The sequence below is a fragment of the Rhamphochromis longiceps genome, linkage group LG16 (assembly GCF_057381845.1).
Source record: "Rhamphochromis longiceps isolate RC_006_pf linkage group LG16, R_longiceps_female_GT1.1, whole genome shotgun sequence".
In the NCBI taxonomy this organism is placed as follows: Eukaryota; Metazoa; Chordata; class Actinopteri; order Cichliformes; family Cichlidae; genus Rhamphochromis; species Rhamphochromis longiceps.
Genome location: NC_140572.1, coordinates 22,636,169 through 22,651,242, shown reverse-complemented (window position 1 = coordinate 22,651,242; position 15,074 = coordinate 22,636,169). Strand labels below are relative to the sequence as shown.

At 39.7% G+C, this 15,074-nt stretch overlaps 1 protein-coding gene across 1 annotated transcript in view; it reads right to left on the bottom strand.

The window, feature by feature from the left end:
• Positions 1 to 15,074, bottom strand: part of pde11a (phosphodiesterase 11a) — a 55,469-nt gene extending 40,395 nt beyond the window's left edge. Inside the window, exons 1-5 of the mRNA XM_085385134.1 lie at positions 13,937 to 15,074; positions 13,268 to 13,426; positions 1,134 to 1,223; positions 383 to 523; positions 164 to 228 (exon numbers count right to left, since the gene is read on the bottom strand). Coding sequence (XP_085241260.1) covers positions 164 to 228; positions 383 to 523; positions 1,134 to 1,223; positions 13,268 to 13,426; positions 13,937 to 14,725 — 1,244 coding nt within the window. The 5' untranslated portion in view covers positions 14,726 to 15,074. The remainder of the gene's footprint in view (positions 1 to 163; positions 229 to 382; positions 524 to 1,133; positions 1,224 to 13,267; positions 13,427 to 13,936) is intronic.

Below are 15,074 nucleotides of genomic sequence, written 5' to 3'. Positions count from 1 at the left end.
GCCAAATGCACAGGTGCCATGTTGCAGATATGACTATTTAATGAGAAGGGTAATGGTATGATGAGTGAGGAAATGGAAGGGAAAATTATGGAGGGGGGGTTGTATGAGGGGTTTTTTTTTTAATCAGGCCAAATGTTACCGAGGTGCTCTGAATGAAACATACCTGCTTTCAGTGTCTGCGCTACACTTAGGGGAGAGCAGCTCGAACGACTTGGTGAACTTCACAACCTGAAAGATGCAAAAGGGAAGAAATCACAACAGCTCATGGACATACAAAGTATTTACTGGGAAAAAAGGGGGAAAACAGAAAACAAAAAAACAAGAACGCACATGCACAAATGCATTGACATATATGACAGGACAGCAGAGAGAAAAACAGTACCGGTGACTCAATGTCCTCCAGCAACTGAACAGAGCAACGCTCGCACTTAAGCAGTGTCTGTGCACGGTGCATGATCTTCCTGACAATCTTCTCCAGGTCAGTCTGTTCTTCAAACAGGTCATTGACTACTTCCAGGAGTGCCTAAAGACCAGTGACAGAAAACGTTACCACTGGCATTATTCCCAACAATCAAAGGCTGAATAAAAAAAAAATTGGTCAACAGGTAATAGTGATGACCCTTTGAATAAAGATGTTTTGCCTCGCTCAGCTATTGAAACTTGATTATTATCATTATCTCTAAATCATAAACCAACAGCACGATATAATATGATTACTTTGCCCAATAAAAGAAAATTAGGCCCTTTATCTTAGCGAGTGCCAATCGAATTTAATACACAACCACATAAAAATCATGCGGTTTCTTCTCTACTCACTGAACTGTGCACTCATTATGTTCTCTTCCATCACAGATCAATGCCTGTGACATGAATTAGTGCATCTCTTAACGGTCCCTAAGAGATTTAGATCATGAACCAGGCCCCTTGCTGGATATGTGCCCATCCCCCTCCACAGGTCCACAGAAAATGTCCAGACAGGGCTGCATGCTGCTCTGAGATTCCCACTGCAGTGGCAACAAGTGGGCTGCTGCTGATCAATACTCAGCCTCAATGTCAGCATGAGGGTGGAGGAAGTACCGCTGATCCTAGGGGTAGGTGGGGATTATTATCTTGGTTGGCCCTGTTGCCCTTACCCGACTCCTGTCATACTCCTTCCTTGAGGCGGCAAATAGCTGGGCGTTGGAGATTGCAATACCACAGAAGGGCAGGTACATCTGCAGCACCTGTGGACATATTCAACAGATTTGCTGACTAAATAAAGCAACAGGTTTGAAGCGCTTGTTGAGATGAGACACATAGCCCCCACATTTAATCTTTGAAACTAAACTGTAAGACTTCATGAAACATCGTTTGAAGTAGGAGGTATGCCACAAATAACACATTATTGTTGTATAAAAAAATACAATATAATATTAAATCTCATTTGACTTATACGGACAGTTTGTTAGGTACACCTGTTCCACTGCTCATTAGCACAAATATCTAATCAGCCAATCACAAGGCAGCAAGTCAGTCCATTGGAATATGAAGACATGGGCAAAATGCCCTGCTGAATTTCAAACCGAGCATCAGAATGAGGAAGAAAGGTAATTTAAGTTTAAATGTGGCATTATTGTTATTGCCAGAAACTGCTCATCTACTGGTATTTTCCCACACAACCACCTCTAGGGTTTACAAAGAATGGTCCATAAAAGAGAAAATATCCAGTGAGCAGCAGTTCTCTGGTCAAAAATACCTTTTTGATATTAGACATGAGTGGAGAATAGCCAGATGGCTCGTAGCTGATAATTAGGCAACTCAGAATAGCACTCATTCCAACCACGTTAAGCAGAAGAGCATCTCTGAGCACACAACACACGGATACATACCAGATTTCACTCCTGTTAACTACGGAAGCTGAGGCTACAGTAAGACAACGTAAAAGCATGAATCCATCCTGTGATGGTTCAGTCTGGTTTTGATGGTTTAATGATGTGAGGGATATTTTTTGGCACGTTTTGGCCCCCTTAGTACTAACTGAACATTTAACATTTAACCAAAAGACAAAAGTTTTTGCTTGTTTGTAACTCTTCTCTTTTAGCATTAGGAAATTAAAACACAAGTAATATTTTCATCCAGGAAAAACTTAGCTGTTAAATTAAATTGGAACAAATAAGAAATGGCCTTTCATTGGTGTTATTACTTGCTAGGACAAATAAATCAATTCAACTGACATTTTACCATTTGACCAAATAGTCTGACTTACTGTGCCTTGGGCTCATAACATGAATTCCTTATTTCCCTCATATTTTCTTCACATAAATAATGTAATCACTTGATGTGGTCTGATTGCTGTAGCTAATATGTATGGTATGTATAACCTGAATTGTATTACTGGTTCAGAGTCAAACTACATTCCTTGCTTCCTTACCACAGTTGATTCATAATGAATATCAATACGCACCTTACCTGTATAGAAAGTGCAAAGCAGCGGCTGCAGTGCTACAAAAATATGTCTGTGATGTGAACGTGCGGCTTGAATTCTATATGACCGCAGTTCTCCAACAATGTGGCCTTATCGGTGTGACACTCAGCTCCATAACATTAAATCAATAGAATTTAGGTTGTGTGCTTCCTTGCGCTGCCTCTTTGTTTAGTTGTCAATCTTTAGCATCTGGCTGCTGTGTAAACAATACAATCAGCACAACAGACCCACCAATATTTACCAGCCTTCAGTGTGACCTGAGGGTAGGGACATTACAACAATACATGAATGGGAAGTTACTCAGCTGTCGCCACTGATACAAGGATATCGCTTTCATTTTTCAGAAATTATAATCTATCAGTTTCTCATCAGCTGCAAATGAACATGTGGAGAACACAATGCTAAAGCCTTCTGTGGAAAACTATACGCCTGTACCTGTGGCCTACATGGAAAATATTCTTTTACGTTTACGTACACCGTCGGTTCACAGCACTTCTGCTGCCATGTGAGGTGATAATACCACCTGATGTTACCTACTGAAGTTCAAACCAAGCAACAGTCTTGGGAAGAAAGGTGATTTAAGTGACTTTGAATTTCTTGAACATGGCGGTGTTCTTTGTGCCAGATAGGCTCATCTGAGTTTTTTCAGAAACTGCTGATGGGATTTTTTTTTTTTTTTTTTTGATGCCAGAGGTCAAAGTAGGATGGCAACATTGCTTTGAGCTGATAGGAAGGCAGTGAGTAACTGCAACCAAGGTGTGCAGAAGAGCATCCCTGAATGCACAATACATTTAACCTTAAAGCCAATGAGCTTCAGTTGTAGATGACCACACCAGGTGCCACTGTTGGCTACGAAGAGGAGGCTGAGGCTACAATTGATACAAGCTCACCAAAAATGTTGCCTTCAGGTGGCAGGCAACATCCTGTCTTGTATTGACCATTCAGACTGGTAGTGGTAGTATAATGGTGTGGGGAATATTTTCTCTGCACAGTTTCTTTCCCTTATTACTAAATGAGCATTGTTTTAACTTTACAGCTTGCCTGAGTATTGCTATTGACTAAGGTAGTCCCTTTGAAACCACAGTGCACCCATCTTCTGCTGGCTCCTGCTTAAGGTTAGTGGCATATCAGTAACTTCCTAGTCTGTATTACAGTGGTAGTGCTACTACTTTGAACCACTAATATAGCAGAAATTGATTGGGGATAATGTAGTGGTATCGAGTGTAGTGGTATCAAACCTATGTCCTGCTGGATCTGGAACTGCAAAGAAGGTCACTTTTTCTAGACCAAGGGTACCAAACATAAGGCCCGGGGGCCAGAATGAGCTTGCAAAAGACTGCAATCTGGCCCACTGGGCAGCTTTGGAAAATGTGAAGGGGGACCTCAATTTTAGTTTTATAGGTTTTTCTACTGATAAAGACCTGTCCCATGGTCAATCTTACTACAAAATTGCCAAAAGGTAATAGATAAACAATTAAATGACATACTTCTTGTTTCTTTCACTATCTATTTAGATCGTCAGTTCTTAAAACTGGACCATACCACAGCAGTGGGTTTCCAAAGATATTACCAATGACTTGCAGGTCAAACTACTGTAAGGTGGTCAATCCAAGGAGGTGTGCCTTTAGTTTACAACAGCAAAAACTGAAGCTGTTGTGTTTTCCTCTCAGGCTGTCCATCGTCTTGTATGACTGTAGCGTCTTTAGGTTACCGGCCTGGTATACATACTCAAGATCAAATTCGGGCTGTATGTGACCCATTACTTTGGCATCAATACTCTAGTGACTGAGGAGTAAATTAATGGGGGATTATTAATTAATATTCAAAATGGATAGAAATGCATAGATTTTAAAAAGATAGCCTGAAAGAAGTAAACTATGTCACTCATCTGTTGAAACTCTGCAGGGCAGAGTTATAGTCTTGTGTATTTATAATTATTGCGTTGCGTCAGTAAACGTTAAAGTGTAAATCCTCTGCTCTCCCATGTCCTGTTGGTGTGCATGTTATGATACATTAACTACATGTTAAGCCACTGTAATTAAAGACATATTTAATCATAACGTGACACGAAAACTTACTCAGTCATGCTAATGGGTAAATTAACTTTATGCACTTCATTCAGTCATTATACATAATCCAGTGCCTTATGCAACTGTTTTCAGATGCAGAAAACAGATGATGCTGAGCAATGAGTTCATACATAATGTATTTCAGCTGTCCTATGGAATTCTCTAATAATGATCTTCCAGAAAGGCAGTGGCCATCAATAGCCCCAGCAGGAGCAGATTCATTAATGAGCAGGACTTGGGGGATGTGGCTATGGATCTGCCTGTGGAACTAACAGGCATAGCCAAGAAAAGCACTGCTTGCTCTAATTACATTCTGTCAAGCAGGCCATTATACAAGGTTGCATTACAAACAAGACATTTTTTTGCCTAGAGACCTCTGGGCTGACCAGTAAAGAGCGGTTTAATAACAAAGCTAACTGGCCACCGCCTCAGGGACTGTCAGTTCCTCTAACCTCAGTGACTTCCTTCTCTGTAACTGGAATTTCAAATGAGAGAAATCAAGGGGAATTACACAGACAATACTTTTTGTCTCCATTTCTCTATGGATATCTTTTAAAGTTGCGCTTTAAAGCTTTGCATGTGTGAAAAGAGGAAACAGTTGTTGTTTTTAACGAGGTTTGTAGTCAGTGACAAAAAAGAAAATTTCTCCTCTTCCCTGACATTACATGGATCTTGATTTACAATAAGAAAAGAACTACAGATTCTTCACTTATCTTAAATAGAAAAATATATTAAATATATTCATTCAAGCAACAAGTAACTCACTGAGGCTGAAGTGCAGTTTGGGATAGAAAAATGGACTTTGTGTTCCATCAACCAGAAAGCTGATTTAGTGATTAAATCTACCCATAGAGGCATCAGGTGCACTCTATTAACATCAGTGTGCTGCCACTATATTTGGCAAGGTGGTTTACATATGCTAATTTCTTAACTGAGAAAATTAGAGTAATCAGTTATCATTAATAGTTTGGAATTCAGAATGGAAATGAATTTACTAATTAACCCTAGAGCATGATTTTGTATCCATTCAGAAATTTTGAAACATCCTTTTCTGGCCGCTTATACAACCAACATATTCCACCTGCCTGTGGAAATTAGTTCAGATGTTTTATTTGTTTTATTTTTATCTAAACTTTGATGGAATTAATAAGCAGGTTAATAACAAACTGTGAAATATGAGGATTTAAAAAGGAAGACATAAACTTAACTTAGTTCTCTCTTCACAGACAATGTAACTGTTATCCTCAGCTTTATTCTGCTTTGTTCACTGGAAGGACCCACACTCTTCTAGTTTTTACTCAATACTACACTTTCTGTACTTTAAAGGTTTGCACACTTTTTATTTGTCTGACACAAACACTGCTTTAATTTAATCTAGTACAGGTTCCACTGTTACCGACATGTTGACCTCAACAAGTCAGACATCCCCATCACAGGTTTTATTTTTTATTTTTTTTATATACTCATAGATTAGTTTGCATACAAAAGGTGAATGTAGCCAATGTCACATCACCCAGCATTTTGTAGAGTCATATTCTGAAGCCTCTGATTATGAGTATTTGCCTATACTGCAGCAACTTGTCAGTCACATGTACATGTCTTAAATAGGGATGGACCAATCCAATATTAAGTATCGGTATCGGTCCGATACTGACCTAAATTACTGGATCGGATATCAGAAAGAAACAAAAAATGTAATCGATCCATTAAGTATCACAAAAGCATCTCACAAAACTTGCGACATGACGTAATCCAACTCATGACCTTAGCACGTCGGAGAAGTATGTCTCGCGTGATAGAGCGGCTGCGGTGTGCCAGACCTGTCGGTGGTCTCCCTGAGCATTTGGAGCCTTGCTATGTGCTTCCAAACCAGCATTTCCTCTCCGACAAAGCTATCCCAGAGAAGTAAAGCAAGTGTGTAAGTTCGTCTCGGAATGTTTGTAAAGCATTCCCACGTTAAGCTTAACAACCGATATATGGAGCAACTGCCTCTTCTTCGCTCCCTCCCTCTACTGTTGCTACTTGAAATCATGAAACTGATCAATGATCAACTGATCGGCTTTTCTGTCGCGACTCCCGTCTCTCTTGTTTGTTTTTGGCCCACTTTTGCCAGAAAGAGGAAACCAGCGGATGTTGCACTAAACAACAGCAGCGCGTTCAAGCTTGATAAGCTGTTGTTAGAACTTATTTAATATTACTTTCCACACCAGGATCCTTTTCTAAGTAGCTGACGGCTGGTAACTGTGCAGGGGCGGATCTAGCAAAGTTTTGCCAGGGGGCCAGGTAGGGCATTAACAGGGAAAAGGGGGCACAAAGAAATACTTTTCTTTCTTATTCTCATGTCTAGCTTTTAATAAATAATTTTCTGAATCTTACAACAAAAGTTTTTATCTGATGTAAAATGTATAGAAAAACAATTTTATTGATTATAAAATACACTATATCGGATTCATATCGGTATCGGCAGATATCCAAATTTATGGTATCGGTATCGGACATAAAAAAGCGGTATCGTGCCATCTCTAGTCTTAAAGTATAGCCTATGTTGATATTCTGGAACCATAATGTACCAAATAAGCATCTTGCTGCATAAAAAAGACTTGAAACTTGAAACTGTAACCATAAACTCATAGATGAGGTATTAAAGCAACTAAGAAGTATCATTTGATCCTAAACTTCTACACAAGTGGACTTTTGCAGGAGTCACATCCTGCTGGATGTTAGAAATAATGCAAGTTTAAGGCTTTTCAGACCTAGAATCTACATCCATCTTTTATATACAGTTTTTCTTCTCAGACTGACCTGGTGCACCTCGCTCCCTTGCATATAAAAAAAAGTAATGTGCATATATTTAACACTGCTGTTGCCATCAAAGGTAGATAACACAGTGAATTGTTAAACCAAAGTCCCCAGAAAGCATAACAGAAGACTAATTTTAACCAAATATGATGACTGTTAGATAAACATGATCCAGTATTATTCCTGGAACATCAGAAGACAGTCGGATAAAGAACAGAATCAGACCTTTTGTTAAACATCTGAAAAAAATATTGAAGATTACATTTTTCTCATCAACTGTTTATTTAGTGGCTGGGGAGGCAGGTCTCCTTTTACTGTGTGTGGGTCACCCCTGTACAGTATACACAGAGTTTAATACAGCAACATGCAAAGATTTAAGAGGATTTCTTGTGATAGTTCCCTTCTTTTGCTTTGCAATGAGCAACTCTGGTATGATGCACTCCTTACATTTGATTTGATCTGATATCCTCTAGGATTGTTTTTTTTTTTTTTTTTAATTAGGTGCCAAGCTGAAATTGTGTTCTTTGTTCTTTAGCTGCAGATTTACATTTGGAAATTGTATGAAAGTGGTTATTAACTGAAATGCTTTGAGCCAATTTGACTGGGAATTTGGCAGCCAGAGGGAGCACTGTGGTGAGGGGGGGACTGCTGTTTGACAATCAGCTCACACAGATGTTGAGATATATTGGCAGATGGAACCTACATGGGAGAATTAATAAAAGTTAATTCACAAGAATAACACATTTCACATCGGATGTATTACAAGGCATGCAAGACAAGAATCAAGAAAGTAATGCAAAATATAGAGATAGGAGGACGGGGTCAGTTTGCACTCCTAAATTAAGTCGGTAGCCAAATTCCTTTGCAGAAGATAATGAGACACAGCAATTATACATGGGCTGAACCATTTTCAGACTTGCCAAAGGTCTCAAATCTTGAATGACAGAACAGAACAAATTTAAGGCTGTTGGGATTTAAAACCAAGCATGTAATGTGTTCAAAATCCTGTAAATTTTCAGCACAATCATTTAAGGATAAACGTAAGCTTATGTCTCTAAAGGAATCTGCTTCGAAAGGTATGATAAATTTTCTTATTACAAGGTCTTCCATAAAAGCAGGGCTGCAGCTGTGCTGTACAGGGAGATTGCTGTGTTCTCTGACACTCACATTGCATTTCATTACTAATTCAGCTGCAGCCATCCCAGGCATTAGTGTGATGTTAACGAAATGTGAAACATACTCAAAACAAGGGAAATGAAAAAAAGAATTCCTAATCTGCATCTATTATAAACAACGCATCGAGTCTGGAGATGTAATTTTGATGGCAGAGCAGCAGTGGAGGAAAAACATACGACAGATCATTTTTGCCACAGTGAAACCTGACGCTTAAATAAAAGCACAGCTAGCTTTGTGCTTTCATGTTTCATCTTTCCTCTCCTTTAGGGGCCCCTGCAATAAGAGAACAAGTCGCTGTATCGGCTTTTCACCGCCTTCCTGCTACGTCTATTCAAGCGCGCTGATGGACTCAACACGTGCTCCTCGTGTCTCTCTGACAAACGATCATTCACAAACAGAAGGCTATCTGGATCACTGTGGGAGATGTTGCTCCCCTGACAGCTGCTTGAAATTTAAATATTACATTAACTCACAGACAGCGATGGCTTTGTGCTGGGGCTGAAAACTTGACCAGTGTGTTTACTAACCGATGGAGTAATATCCTGGATGGTTCTCATCCAAGAGTCTGCTTTCGTCCTCTTGCCCCAACACTGCCACAAATCCCATGGTGCTGCCGTTGGCAACCATTCAAAATCACACAAATGGCGTAGTCCAAAGGGGTGACAATAAATTAATTGCTGACACACTGGATATTCTACTCAGCAGTAAAGTGAAGCATTAACCAATGCGAGAGTCTTACCAGCCAATACTGGTGGTATTAACACAGTGCCCCGGCCCTTTACATCATACTGCCTTGGGAAAATTTAATGACAGATGACTCAACCTTGGTTTATGGATTCAGACAGTGGGGTTAATTATTTAAATAATAAATACTGAGTCAGTTTGGACTCAGGAATGAAGACAGAATGAGAAAAAATGATCTGCTGTTTATCAGATTACATATATACACTCACTTTTGCATGTAAAATATGCCTTAATTCTTCATGGTACTGATTCGAAAAGGTGCTGGAAACATATTCACAAGATAGCATCGCATAGTTACTGCAGATTTGTCAGTTGCACATCCATGATATAAGTCTGGTGTTCATGAAGCTAGTTTGAGATCATCTGAACAGGTCAGAAAGGGATGGACATGGTCAGCAACAATACTCAGGTAGCCTGTGGTGTTCAAAAAATGCTGTTTGGTACTAAGAATCCCAAAGTGTGACCAAAAAATATCCCAGACACTATCTTACAAGGCATGATGGACCCAAGTTTTCATGTTGTTTGCGCAAACTTCTGACTCTACCATCCAAATGTCACAGCAGAAATTGTGACTCATTACACCAGGTAATGTTTTTTAGCCTCAGATTCCTGTTCTTAGCTGAAAGGGGTGTGATCTTCATCTGCTTCAAGGTGTGGCAGGCTGTGTGTTGAAAAGTTATTTTGGTTGATGCCCTATTCACAAAGGGTTGCCACGCTGGATGGATCCACATTGTTAATTTGGAACATCCTTTTACACTTACATAATCCTCCAAAGGATTTGTTTCAGCTCTCAGGCTCAAGCCAGAAATCTTTTGCATTTTAGGTGAGTGTGCTAACTGGTTATTTGAGCTACTTTTCCTTTCCTATCAGTTCAAAGCTGCTCAAAGCCGTCTCCCTCTGACCTCTGGCATCAACAACATATTTTCTCCCAGAGAAATGCCGCTCACTGGGTATTTTCTCTTTTTTGGACTATTCTCTGTATACCCTAAAGATAGTTATGTGGGAAAATCCCAGTAGGTCAGCAGTTTCTGAAATACTCATATCAGCCCATTTGGCAGAAACAACTATGCCACATTGAAATGAACATGAAATCATCTTTCTTTCCCATTCGGTTGCTCAGTTTGGACTTCAGCAGGTTAGAGTTGAACTACTGCCATGTGATTGGCTAATTAGATGTTAAATTAGATGTGTTAATGAGCAGTTGAAGAGGTGTATCTAATAAAGTGGACGATGATGTCTTCAGTTAATGTTGTTTGTCAAATACTTTATGACAAGGGATGATAGAAGCAAGAACAGCTGTGACAACATTACATGACCTACATTCAGTATTACAGTATGTAACATGATAATATTTACTGTTGTTCATGTAAAGGTAATATCCATTGTGATGATGGCAGTTAGGCATTCGAAGAACCCTGAATTGAAATGTGACCATAAACATGGCGTGTGTATTAAAGATGGAGACGTGTGTAATTAATGTAATTTTTTGCTTTTGTTCTTCCTTGGCTTGCTGTATTTATAACATGAATTAGCATGGTATTTGTTCAAGTGCTCTGGTGGGATGAGGCAATAGGTGTTTTATCATGTCAGTACTCTGGACTGAGTCGTTAATAAAGCCATTATGTAATGCAACTTTGCACATGTGCAGTAAAAGTATGAATTGCATTGAAAAAAACTTTCAATGTGCAAGAAGCATTTCTTAAAGCAGATTTTTTACTAGTGACTCGGTTGTAATATGGCCTAGTCATCCTTTAAATTACAGTTTTATACATTTTGACAGAGGTTTAAAATGCCAAAATAACTGAGAGGAAGTGTTTTCAAAATAGGTTCCAATCACTTCTACTGGCGTGGCCTACATTAAATATTATGATATTTTTAAGATGTAGTTACTAATTTCAGGGTTTTAAGCAGTGTGTTAAAACATTAACAATGACTTTCAACTGAAGCCAAGCAAGATCTTGAGAAATTAATCAGTTGTAATAACATTTAAAATTCCAAGATGTACATCTATTGTGTCATCTGATAATTAAAAGTAATTTAATAAAGCAGATTTATTTATCAATTTAAATATTAAAAACAGAATGGAGGCTAACTCTAAGTTTAATGTCACAGAAACTGAAGAATCACCCAACAAACTGGAGGGAATAGAAAAAAAACTGTTCCCTGTTTGTAGGTCACAGTGCAAAACAAAACACGAAAGGAGGCAAAATATGAAGAAAAAAACATCCTGTTCTTAAAATCTTTACAACTGTAAACTCATGAGTGTTGCAGCGCTGACGGTAATGAAAAATGACAGCTGGCATCGCTACAGCCCTGCTGCTTGTGTGCCGCTAACACCACAAAACAGTGTCTATGTACCAAAAAAAAAAACTGAGTAACATCCCTGAAATGCCACACATGAATCATAAAGCATGAGCATTACTTCAGGGCTATTCTTTCATCTGTACTTTACTTCAATGTGCTGCAATAATAACAAAAAAAAGTGAGAGTTGGAGGCCTTGCTAGCAGCTCTGTAAAGCCATGGTTAAGAAGCGCTATCATTATCACCACAGTTTCCTTGCAATGGAAATTATAACATGCTGATGGTTTGCAGGTTTACTATTTTCACAGTCTACCTGCAATGTGTTCACATTGTAATCTTTTCTCTGGTGTTAATACTGTTACTTTTGCAGGTTCAGGAAATCCAAATAATGGCACACTTGAAATTTGATCTGATCATCGTGCAAGAAAAGTGTGAATGAATTTGAATTGATGGCAACCATGGTTTTTGTGATTTCATCATCAAATCCTCTCTTTTACTATCTGCGACTAAATATGGGATTTAACAGATTTTTTCAGATCTTGTATTCAGTTTTTTATTTAAGTCCTATGAAGCATACCAACTTTTATGAAAAAGGCTTGTATTGTTGAATTAAACTATGGAACAATAAACTGGCTTCTTCTTAACTATAATAGCTGTGTTCTCGTTTTGTTTTTGTTTTTATCAATAGATGTAAAACCCTTTTGTTGGACAAAATGCCTGTCCCCACGTGTTTGAAGGCATTTTTGAGACTCAAAATTGGGTTTTAGTGTCAGGGTTACAATTAGGTTAAGGTTATGTTTAAGCTAAGGCTTAGGGTTAGGCATTCATTTTTGATGGTTAGGAATAGGGTAGGCAGCAAGGGATAGCATTATGTCACTAAGACATGAAAATGGGACTGTGTGTGTGCATGTGTGCAGGTTCTAGCCAAATATTCTAAAAATGTTTGTGCCAAATCTCATCGCTGTTCATACAACAGCTTTCATAAAACATCAAGCCAGTGACCAGGTTACTAAAGTGATCAGGTGACATCTTCAAACATGAAGGAACCATATTTCATGCCTAGTGCTTGAGAAGAGGTCACAGGATCTCTGCAGTTCAACCTGCCATGTGGACCAAAGAAGTGCACAGGCCAGTTGATGTAGCTCTTGCACAATGTTACAAGTGTGGCTAAAATTCATGCCCAAACTACCATTTTACCCCATATGGCTTTATTTGTTTCACTGTGATTAAATGCAGTCTGTCACATTTCCTTCTCTTGCTTTGCCAGTCTATGAAATGTAACATTAGGATTTAAGCACATAAATGTGTTATTTCATCTTTGCAATAATTTAACAAAACAGAATAAAAATGAAATAAACAGTATGCTTTTATTGAGATAAATTACCGATTCACTGTGACTTCCCATCCTTTTACCCACAAGCATTGTTTCTATTTATGTAAGAATGAGAAATGGTGTGATCGAAAACTGCCCCAGATATTATTTTTATTTGTATAGCGCTTTATAAAGTCATTTGATTCACGTGCACAAAGTTCCTGTGGGAAGGTTTAGTGGTGTAAGATGTAAGAAAACAGAGAGGGATCAAACAAAGAACAAACACATAAGCTTATTCTGCACACACCAGGGAGGATGCACTGTATTAGAGAAGCATGTGTGTGTATGTGTGTGTCTTCTTTACTCAGTACGTATGCTCATAACTGTAATGATTAAATTACCTTCTCATCATCTTCAGTGAAGAGCTCTCCACTTGAATTCTTGTTAATAGCCTGAGCAACTCCGATGATCTCTCCATCACTGTTGCGAATGGGCATGCACAGCAGTGACTTGGTTTTGTACCCTGTCAGCTTGTCAATTTCATCGCTGAACCGACGATCCTGCAAGCCGTAGGCACAGAAGAAAAGACACAGTGTAAGCACTTGTTGGAAAAGAGCACTTGCTTCCTCTATTTTTCAGATGACGGGGCACTAAACATAAAGATCATGACTGCGTGTCTACAGGAATGTCAGTTTGATGGACGTCTGCAGAGTTTGGAGCTTGTTCTACAAAAAGTAGTAAAGTAGAGCAATGTGGTGAGGCATTAGTGTAAATGTTTGGCCAGCCATTAAGACTTTTACATCTAAAAAGGCTGTTGCCATTATTAAGCACCTTTATGTAGTTGTTGTATTAAATCACAGTGGACTTGAGGGGGAGAAAGAACAAAAAACACTTTTTTTATTACTCTTATGTGATTTGTGTGAACGTGTGGTTTTGGCCCAAGCTATCAGCAGTGCTCTTGTTCGTCAAACTGTGAGAGATAAAATGAAAAGCTGCACGAAAACGATCTGACTCACTGCCTGTGACAGATGGAAATGCACAAAAACACATGCACACAGAGCAGAAGGCACCTGATAAGCGTCAGGGATGTTCACTGTCTCCCCGTGCTCGGCTACATAACCAATGATCCCTTTCCCCCACGGCACTTGAACTTCGTCTGAATTCATTGAGGGTAAAACTGTGGTGCCTGCGTGCACGTCAAAGAATTTGGACACTAGCGTTTGCTTGTTGCCTGTTCCCTCCACTAAAAACAAGGAGCACCGGTCTGCATCCACCATAATGCAAACAAACACGAGGATCTTGTAGCTGAGACTCGTTAGATCCAAGTCGTTTGATATGTCTTTTACAAGCTCCAGGAAAAACTCTCGCTCGTTGTGTTCTTTGAGGTAATATTTAAAATCCACGGCTGTGGAAGGGTACTGGGGGATGTTGACTCTGGACTCCAGCAGTGCGCTCAGTATGTGCGCAGTGGTCGGGGGCAGAGAACTCGCTTTCCTCAGCAGTGCTCTCCTCCTCATGCTTGTCAGCGGCTCCTGCGCCCTGGTATTAACATGTTCGTCGTATGTCCTGTTGATGTTGATTGCCTTGGATCTGGCGAAAGTTTTACGCAGCTCCTTCTGAGACGCTCTCCGCTGCAAACCGTCACATTTGCTCGCCCAGCTGTCCTTGTACGGGTTGCTCTTCTCCTCTCTTGTCTCGGCCGGAGCTGAAGCCGTTGGACTTTTGCTCGCCTGGTGATTCTTGAGCCATTTCTCCACCATGCTATAATTCCCCTTTCTGTTCAGGTAATCCTCGAATAACTCGGGATGCGAGTCCAGAAAAGTTTCCACGTCAGAGAACAGCATCTTTGACACTGCCATGTCTGTTCTTCAGATGGTCCTCAGAGAACCAAATCCATGAAGTCGCGCAGAGAAATATCATCTATGAGGCTTTGCTGGGGGGTTGAAGACAAGAATCGTTTGACAACTTCCAAGGTGCAGTACGCTTGGAGCATCCCTGGAGCTTCGGCTACATATCCAGCTCCACTCTGTGGCGATGGAGACTCCCTTTGCGCACCAGCATATTCTTCCACAGCATGTCCACGCCGTTTTCACTTAATGTAAGATCATTTAAGCAGATCTAGGTTAAGCAGCGTGGACGCAAACTGATGCTCGCTGGGACTGCCACGGGCTTTGAAAAGACAACAAACAGCAACTACCGAGCGTTACT